General features: G+C 47.2%; 1 protein-coding gene across 2 annotated transcripts in view; it reads left to right on the forward strand.

The window, feature by feature from the left end:
- LOC143277690 (fibrocystin-L-like) overlaps positions 1–10,000 on the forward strand; it is a 132,119-nt gene that overhangs the window by 31,235 nt on the left and 90,884 nt on the right. Inside the window, exons 1-8 of one of the 2 annotated variants that reach the window (XM_076582611.1) lie at positions 162–183; positions 983–1,183; positions 1,801–2,039; positions 3,583–3,656; positions 4,925–5,081; positions 5,507–5,621; positions 9,135–9,281; positions 9,703–9,863. In XM_076582611.1, the coding sequence (XP_076438726.1) occupies positions 165–183; positions 983–1,183; positions 1,801–2,039; positions 3,583–3,656; positions 4,925–5,081; positions 5,507–5,621; positions 9,135–9,281; positions 9,703–9,863 (1,113 nt within the window). In that variant the 5' untranslated portion in view covers positions 162–164. Of the gene's footprint in view, positions 1–161; positions 184–982; positions 1,184–1,800; positions 2,040–3,582; positions 3,657–4,924; positions 5,082–5,506; positions 5,622–9,134; positions 9,282–9,702; positions 9,864–10,000 lie in introns of those variants that run through there. The other variant, XM_076582610.1, reaches the window with a different exon arrangement.

Genomic DNA, 10,000 nt, shown 5'->3' on the forward strand with positions numbered 1-10,000 from the left:
CAGGTAAGGGACTGTTGTTTTTGAACTGTACATCAAAGATCGGCATGTACCAGATGTACACAGGTAAGGGACTGTTGTATTTGAACTGTACATCAAAGATCGGCATGTACCAGATGTACACAGGTAAGGGACTGTTGTTTTTGAACTGTACATCAAAGATCGGCATGTACCAGATGTACACAGGTAAGGGACTGTTGTTTTTTAACTGTACATCAAAGATCGGCATGTATCAGATGTACACAGGTAAGTGATTGTTGTTTTTGAGCTGTACATCTCTTAGTCCGTGAATGAGTGAACGAGTGACAGAGTGAGTGAACGAATGAGTGAGTGACTGACTGAATGAGTGAATGAGTGGGTGAATGAACGAGCGACTGGGTGAGTGTCTGACAACTGAGTGAGTGAATGAATGAGTGAGTTATTGAGTGAGTGACTGAGTGAGTGTCTGACAACTGAGTGTATGAGTGTATGGGTGAGTGAGTGAGTGACTGACTGACTGATTCGGAGAATGAGTGAGTGAGTGAATAAGTGAGTGAGTGTATGGGTGAGTGACTGACTGACTGACTGACTGAATCGGAGAATGAGTGAGTGAGTGAATGAGTGAGTGAGTGACTCAGTTACTGTCTGACTGACTGAGTGGGTGAGTGACTATGCGTGTCATTGATTGATGGCACCATAGTTTCCAGTCCGATTATTGAAGGCGTGTTTTATTGTACTGTACTGAACTTATCACGCTGTATGGCATGGTTTGATATGGTAATGTATTGTCTTGTCTTGTCTTGTCTTGTATTGTATTGTATTGTATTGTATTTTTTTGTGTTGTGTTGGGTTGTATTGCATTGTTTTGCGATGTTTGGTATTGCATTGTATTGCATTGTATTGTTTCGTGTTGCATCGCGTCGTATCGCACCGCGTCGTATTGAATTGCAACACATTTCTTTTCATTACACCGCATGACACTGACCCCCGCCCCGTCCACCGCCAGAGATGGAATCAGTGTCGGCCAACACGGGCAGCACGGAGGGCGGCCAGCTGCTGACCATCAGCGGTCAGTACTTTGACGACTCGGACAGTCCGGCCCGCGTGCTGATTGACGGTGAGGAGTGTGTCCTGCAGGGCTCCCTCTCCTCCACCTCCCTCATCTGCGAGACACCACCCTCACCCTCACCTCCCGAACTTCATGTTGGTGAGTTGAGCGTCTGTTCGAGGAGTGGGTGAGTTGTCAGTGCTTGGATTTATTGGAGGCACAACGAAAAGCTTGGGGAACTGACTGCTCACACGTTGACATGTGTGGCGGCTGGTGAACATTTATCACAGAAAATAAACTGAGGACTTCCATTTCGCCGTCCTGAGTTTATTTATTTATTTATTCATACCGTGGACTGTTGCTCAGCGTACTGAATGGCACTGCTGATTACAGCACAGCCAACTGTCAACAATCAATCAATGAATCAATCAATCTATCTATCTATTGACTGTCCACAGGGAACCGCGGAGTGTCATTCACCGTTGTGAACGGTACTGACGACTACATCACAGCCAGCTATCTATCTATCTATCTATTTATCTATCTACCTATCTATCTATCCATCTATCTATTGACTGTCCACAGGGAACCGCGGAGTGTCATTCACCGTTGTGAACGGCACTGATGACTACACCACAGCCAACTGTCTGTCTGTCTGTCTGTCTATCTATCTATCTATCTATCTATCTATCTATCTATCTATCTATCTATCTATCTATCTATCTATCTATCTATCTACCTACCTATCTATCTATCTATCTATTGACTGTCCACAGGGAACCGCGGATTGTCATTCACCGTTGTGAACGGCACTGATGACTACACCACAGCCAACTGGGCAGCGGGCACCGTGTCTCGCCTGGACGAGACTTACTACCAGCTGCTCAACTACTCGGACCACGTGACCAAGATGGAGGGCGTCTTCGTGGCTCCTGAGACCAGCAGCTTCCGGTTCTACCTGAGGAGCATGAGCAGCAGCAAGTTCACCCTGGAGAATGCCAGTTCCGTGGAAATGGTGGGTGTTGTAGTGTGTGTGTGTGTGTGTGTGTGTGTGTGTGTGTGTGTGTGTGTGTGTGCGCGTGTGCAGCAGCACGTTCACCCTGGAGAATGTCAGTTCTGTGGAAATGGTAGGTCTTGTGGTGTGTGTGAGTGTGTGTGGGTATGGGGTGGTGGTGTCATTGTGGGTGGGAGGGTGGGGGGTGGGTGTTTGTGTGGGAGGGAGGCAGGGGGGGGAGTGCGTCGTACATGGGTGGGTGAGTGTGTGTTGGTGTGTGTATGGGTATGTGTAGCTTATTACTTAACACAAGTAATTGTGTGTGTTTTTTTTTTTAAATGGATAGAGCATTTTATTGTCATGGACACAATAAAACATAGACACGAGTATATTATTGTGAAAGAAACATTCGTGAACAAATTTTGTCAGCCTTGGCTGTAATTCTGTTAGTAAGTTCAGGTCGCTAGGCTTGCCATTTGTACGACATACATCGTTTAAGAATCTGTTTCTGTAAATATTGCATTTGTGTATGCGTGTATATATTTATTACGTGATACAAGTTGATACAGCCACGCATACTCACTGAAGAGGCCAGTGTTCACCAGTGATCAGAGTTCGAAGCCCCATTTCGGCATAGTGTTGTGTGTGTGGGAAAGGCACTTTACTCCCATGTTCCTCACTCCACCCAGGTGTAAATGGCTACCTGGATTCGGTTGAGGAAATGTTAAAACTCCGTTAGGAGGGGGTTGGGCCCCGCCTTGATATGCCGAGCCCTAGACTCAGTGCAATGAATTCAAATGATGTTCTTAGGAATGGCTGTGGGACCTTTAACCTTTAACCCAGTTCATGTTTATTGAAGCATGAGGAAGGTGGCAGAATGGTTAAGACGCTCATCTGCCTGTACAGACAGTCCGTGTGGGTTTGAGTTCCGATCTCGCTCTTTCTCCCAAGTTTGAATTTTCAGATCTGTTGCAACTTCATGATTTTCTTCAGTGACTATGCCTGTTTGTGTGTCGTACCCCTTCGTGAGGAGCAATGGCTTTCACGTGAATAAAACAGCCACATCCGCGTCTCAAGTTTGAATAGAAAACGAAACTAAGCGTCTAGTCGTTCGGGTGAGACGATCAACCGAGTTACCGTGTGCAGCACGCACTCGGCGCACTGAAAAAGAACCCATGGCAACGAGAGTGTTGTCATCTGGCCAAAACTTGAGCAGAAAAAAATCCACTCTGATTTGTGCACACACACACACACACACACACACACACACACACACACACACACACACACACACACACACACACAGAGATATATATATATATATATATATATATATATATATATATATATATATATATATATATATATATATAAGCATGCACTCAAGGCCTGACGAAGCGCGTTGGGTTATGCTGATGGTCAGGCATCTGCCTAGCAGAAGTGGTGTTGCGTATATGGATCTGTCCGATCGCAGTGACATCTCTTTGAGAAACTGAAACTGAAACTGAAACTTATTGAAGCATGCACAGACTTAAAATCCAGTGTGTGCGTTGCGTTGTTACAGCTCTCTCTGACGTCAAACAGCTGGGGACAGGATGGCGTGGAATCCGACATTGTGAATCTGACAAAGGATTCCGTGTAAGTCTCTCTTTCTCTCTCTCTCTCTCTCTCTCTCTCTCTCTCTCTCTCTCTCTCTCTCTGTGTGTGTGTGTGTGTGTGTGTGTGTGTGTGTGTTCATTGTGAGCCAGTACATACCTTCACTTTGAAGAAAGTTCTAGGTATACTTAGGCAAGTGAGGTATAGTTAGGCAAGTGACCCAACCATTATCACTATCCCACAAAGGGGTACCTACGACCAGTGGCCCACCCCAAATGACTACCCCCATTTAGGGGTACCTACAATCAATGAGCCACCCTTACTCAGTACTCCCACCTGGGGTGCCGACAATCAGTGACTCACCCCAAATCAATAGCCCTACGCAGGGGTAGCTAAAATCAGTGACTCACCCCAAATCAGTAGCCCTACGTAGGGGTAGCTACAATCAGTGACTCACCCCAAATCACTAGCCCTACGTAGGGGTAGCTACAGTGACTCACCCCAAATCACTAACCCTACGTAGGGGTAGCTACAGTGACTCACCCCAAATCACTAGCCCTACGTAGGGGTAGCTACAGTGACTCACCCCAAATCATTAACCCTACGTAGGGATAGCTACAATCAGTGACTCACCCCAAATCAGTAGCCCTACGTAGGGGTAGCTACAATCAGTGACTCACTCCAAATCACTAGCCCTACATAGGGGTAACTACAATCAGTGACTCTCTCCAAATCACTAGCCCTACGTAGGGGTAGCTACAATCAGTGACTCACTCCAAATCACTAGCCCTACATAGGGGTAACTACAATCAGTGACTCTCTCCAAATCACTAGCCCTATGTAGGGGTAGCTACAGTGACTCACCCCAAATCACTAGCCCTATGTAGGGGTAGCTACAGTGACTCATCCCAAATCACTAACCCTACGTAGGGGTAGCTACAATCAGTGATCCACCCCCAATCACCACCTCCACCTGCCCTACTCTACCCGGGTTATCTACAATCAGTTACCCATCCCAAATCACTGACCCCCGCACGGTGAAATCACTTACCCTCCGTGACTCACTGCCCTACCGTCGGGGTAGCTACAATCAGTGACCCACCCCAAATCACCGCCTCCACAAGGTAATATCAGTTACCCACCCTAGCTAACTGTCCCCACTTAGGGGTACCTACAAACAGTGACCCACCCCAAATCACTGACCTCGCACGGCGAAATCACCCACCCGAACTAACTGCCCCCTCTCAGGGGCACTACAATCAATGACCAACCCCAATGGACTTCCCCTCACCCGGGGTGGCTGTGCTCAGTTACCAGATACGGGTGGAGACGGGCAGCAGTGGAGACAGCGGGGTGGAGCTGATTGGCCGACAGTACAACACTGTGTACCTCCAGACACAGACTGGAGCCTCCAAGGCTGAGGTTCAAGACCTCGTCTTCACCTCTGTGGTGGAGGCAGAAGTACAGGTGTGTATCACCATGATTTAAAAGAAAAATAACGCCTACGCGCTACGTGATGTGATGGCAAAGATATGCCACCGATGACGTATGACTGACGTGTACCGTGACGGCAACTGTGATGATGATCATGATGACTGCTGGCGGTGGGAGAAATACTGCTTGTATGTTGTATGTGTGTATGTGTGTGTGTATGTGTGTGTGTGTGTGTGTGTGTGTGTGTGTAACAATGAAACAAAACAAAAACAAAACAAAACAAACAAACAAACAAAACAAAACAAAACAAGAACAACAACAAACAAAAAAGCAACAACAAAAGCTTATAGCCTGATGTGACAAAAAGATATACCACTGATGACGTACTGGTAATGACGTATATGATGACGTGTGTGTGTGTGTGTGTGTGTGTGTGTGTGTGTGTGTGTGTGACGCAGAAACTGGAGGTGACGTCAACGGGCACGGTAACGGGCAGTGGGGAGGAGCAGGTCATCACCATCACTGGGGATCTCTCCCACTCCTTCATTGTTGGCTTCCAGGGCGCCTTCACAGGTCAGTGCTGCTGTACTGTTAGGGTACACATGTACCTCTCCCACTCCTTCATTGTTGGCTTCCGGGGCGTCTTCACAGGTCAGTGCTGCTGTACTGTTAGGGTACACATGTACCTCTCCCACTCCTTCATTGTTGGCTTCCAGGGCGTCTTCACAGGTCAGTGCTGCTGTACTGTTAGGGTACACATGTACCTCTCCCACTCATTCATTGTTGGCTTCCAGGGCGTCTTCACAGGTCAGTGCTGCTGTACTGTTAGGGTACACATGTACCTCTCCCACTCCTTCATTGTTGGTTTCCAGGGCGTCTTCACAGGTCAGTGCTGCTGTACTGTTAGGGTACACATGTACCTCTCCCACTCCTTCATTGTTGGCTTCCAGGGCGTCTTCACAGGTCAGTGCTGCTGTACTGTTAGGGTTCCTCTCCCACTCCTTCATTGTCGGCTTCCAGTGCTTCTGTAATGAACACGATCTATTACAATTTACAGTACACATGTTACAATCCTGCTACTGTCAATTGCGGCGCATCAGTTCGATTCGGAAATATCTGTCCACCGACGCAATATATAGATTTGTCGTTTCTCTCATTCTCTCTCGCCTTGACTACTGTAACTCTCTATTGTCTGGTTTGCCTGCTTCATCCATTCAGTCCCTTCAGCGCATACAAAATTCTACTGCCCGACTCGTCCTCAGAAAGAAGAGATCTGAGCACATCACTCCTCTTTTGCAACATGTCCACTGGCTCACTGTCTCACACAGAATCAAGTATAAGATCAGCACTCTGTGTTATAAATGTATTTCACAAATCTGCCCCTACCTATCTCTGTGGCTGCCTTCACCTCTACACTCCATCTAGCTCTCTATGATCGGCTTCAGATCTACTCTGTTTACGCATACCCAGATTCAAACACTCCACTGTTGACGCTGTTCTTTCTCTGTCTCTGGACCTTGTATTTGGAATGAACTTTCTCTTCGTCAGGTCTCCACACTCAGCTCTTTCAAGTCTGGCCTTAAAACACATCTCTTCCTAAGATAGCCTCCCTTCCCTGCCTCTTCCTTGTCTTCAGTTTCTCCAGTTTTAGAGCTATGCATGCGTGTGAATGACTGGCGCGGAAGCGCTTTGATTTGTCTCTGCACAAGATTCAGCGCTATATAAGTATCATTATTATTATTATTATCATGTACCTGCAGTTCGCTGTTGACTTCCAGGACATTTTGACAGATCATCTAATTCAGTGTTGCAATCATGAACGCATTGTGTCACAGTACACGTGTCGGGATTTTATTGTTGGCTTCACGGACATTTTTACTTCTTCTTCTTCGTCTTCTTCTATATTATTATTATTATTATTATTATTATTGTTGTTGTTGTTGTTGTTGTTGTTGTTGTTGTTGTTGTTGTTGTTGTTGTTGTTGTTCTTCTTCTTCTTCTTCTTCTTCTTCTTCTTCTTCTTCTTCTTCTTCTTCAACCTCTTCCCCTCCTCTTTCTCATTACTAGTAGTAGTAGCAGCAGCAGTAGCAGTAGCAGCAATAGTAGCAGCAGTAGCAGTAGCAGCAGTAGCAGTAGCAGCAGTAGCAGCAGTAGTAGTAATATTTGTATTTGATTTTTTATCACAACAGATTTCTCTGTGTGAAATTCAGGCTGTTCTCCCCAGGGAGAGCGCGTTGCTACACTACAGCGCTACACATTTTTTTCCCTGCGTGCAGTTTTATTCGATTTTCCTATCGAAGAGGATTTTTCTACAGAATTTTGCCAGGTACAACCCTTTTGTTGCCGTGGGTTCTTTTACGTGCGCTAAGTGCATGCTGCACACGGGACCTCGGTTTATCGTCTCATCCGAATGACTAGCGTCCAGAACACCACTCAAGGTCTAGTAGAGGGGGAGAAAATATCGGCGGTTGAGCCGTGATTCGAACCAGTGCGCTCAGATTCTCTCGCTTCCAAGGCAGACGCGTTACCTCTAGGCCATCACTCCACTTGGTAGTAGTAGTAGCAGCAGCAGCAGCAGTATCAGCTGCAGCAGAAGCAGTAGTATCAGCTCCATCATCATCATCATCATTAGCAGCAGCAGCAGCAGCACCACCACCACCACCAGCACCATCATCATCATCATCATCATCATCATCATCATCATCATCATCATCATCAGCAGCAGCAGCAGCAGCAGCAGCAGCAGCAGCTCCACCACAACCACCACCACCATCATCATCATCATCATTATCATCATCATTATCAACATCATCATTATCATCATCATCAGCAGCAGCAGCAGTAGTAGTTGCATCATCATCATCATCATCATTGTCATCATCATCACCACCACCACCACCACCACCACCATCATCATCATCACCAGCACCAGTACCAGCACCAGCAGTAGTACCACCACCACCACCACCACCACCACCATCATCATCACCATCACCACCACCACCACCATCATCATCACCACCACCACCACCACCATCATCATCACCACCATCATCATCACCATCATCATCACCATCATCATCAACAGCACCAGCAGTAGCAGTACCACCACCACCACCACCACCACCACCATCATCATCATCATCACCATCATCATCAACAGCACCAGCACCAGCACCAGCTGTAGTACCACCATCACCACCATCATCATCACCAGCACCAGTACCAGCACCAGCAGTAGCAGTAGTACCACCACCACCACCATCATCATCATCACCATCATCATCATCATCATCATCATCACCATCATCATCACCATCATCATCACCAGCACCAGTACCAGCACCAGCAGTAGCAGTAGTATCACCACCACCACCACCATCACCATCATCATCATCATCATCATCATCATCATCACCATCATCATCAACAGCACCAGCACCAGTACCAGCACCAGCAGTAGCAGTAGTACCACCACCACCACCATCACCACCACCATCATCATCACCAGCACCATCATCATCACCATCACCAGCAGCAGCACCAGCACCAGCACCAGCAGCACAACCATCATCATCACCATCATCATCATCACCATCATCATCATCACCATCATCATCACCAGCACCACCATTATCATCACCAGCACCAGCACCACCATTATCATCACCAGCACCAGCACCAGCACCAGCACAACCATCATCATCACCATCATCATCACCATCATCATCACCATCATCACCAGCACCAGCACCACCACCAGCACCAGCACCAGCACAACCATCATCATCACCATCATCATCACCAGCAACAGCACCAGCACGAGCACCAGCACAACCATCATCATCACCATCATCATCATCATCACCATCACCACCATCATCATCATCACCATCATCACCACCATCATCATCATCACCATCATCATCACCATCATCACCACCATCATCATCATCATCACCATCATCATCATCACCACCATCATCACCATCATCATCACCAGCACCAGCACCACCAGCAGCACCACCAGCAGCACCAGCAGCAGCAGCATGGTGATTCTTGTGTTGGTCCTGTCCCCCACCACAGAGCCCTTGTCAGAGGACACAACGGACGGCGAGAAAATGACCACAGCGCTGAACGGACTGCCCAGCCTTGCTGACCACAGCGTGTCCGTCAGCTTCGCGCAGACTACCGACTCCAGGACATACACCGTCACCTTCCCTGCAGAGCTAGGTGCGGGGATGGGTGATCGTGTGTGTGTGTGTGTGTGTGTGTGTGTGTGTGTGTGTGTGTGTGTGTGTGTGTGTGTGTGTGTGTGTGTGACTCTGTCTCCCTCTCCCTCTGCTGTGTTCTTTTTTTTCTTTTGTGGGTGTTTCTCTCTCTCTCTCTCTCTCTCTCTCTCTCTATATATATATATATATATATATATATAGAGAGAGAGAGAGAGAGAGAGAGAGAGAGATTTTAATCACCCAAGAACCGAATGATGTGTGCCTAAATGCAGCTGTCAGTCGGTTTTATCCTGGTTGGCAGAATGTTCTTCAAAAGACTCGGTGATTGTACAGCGCTTAGAACTTTGCTTGCAGAGGACAGGCGCAGTATATAAGTATCCATATCAAATAGACAGTCAATCATACAGTCAACCAATGTGCAGGTGGCGTACCGGAAGTGGAGCTGAGGGCAGCGACTCCTGACGACCAGGTGACCGGAAGTGTTCAGACCACCGATGATGGGGTGCCCACCCTGGACTATTTCACCCTGGAGTTTGGGGGTACTGTCACCCACCCCATCAACGTCACCGCCACCCCTGAACAGGTGGGCTCTATTTCTTTCTTTGCTTGTTTTTCTTTTTTGTCTATTCATTTTATTTTATTTCTTCTTTTTTGTTTGTTTTTGTTTGTTCATTCATTTATCTATTTGTTTCTTCTTCTTCTTCTTTTGTGTTCGTGGGC

This window comes from Babylonia areolata, chromosome 34 (assembly GCF_041734735.1).
Source record: "Babylonia areolata isolate BAREFJ2019XMU chromosome 34, ASM4173473v1, whole genome shotgun sequence".
NCBI classification, from domain to species: Eukaryota; Metazoa; Mollusca; class Gastropoda; order Neogastropoda; family Buccinidae; genus Babylonia; species Babylonia areolata.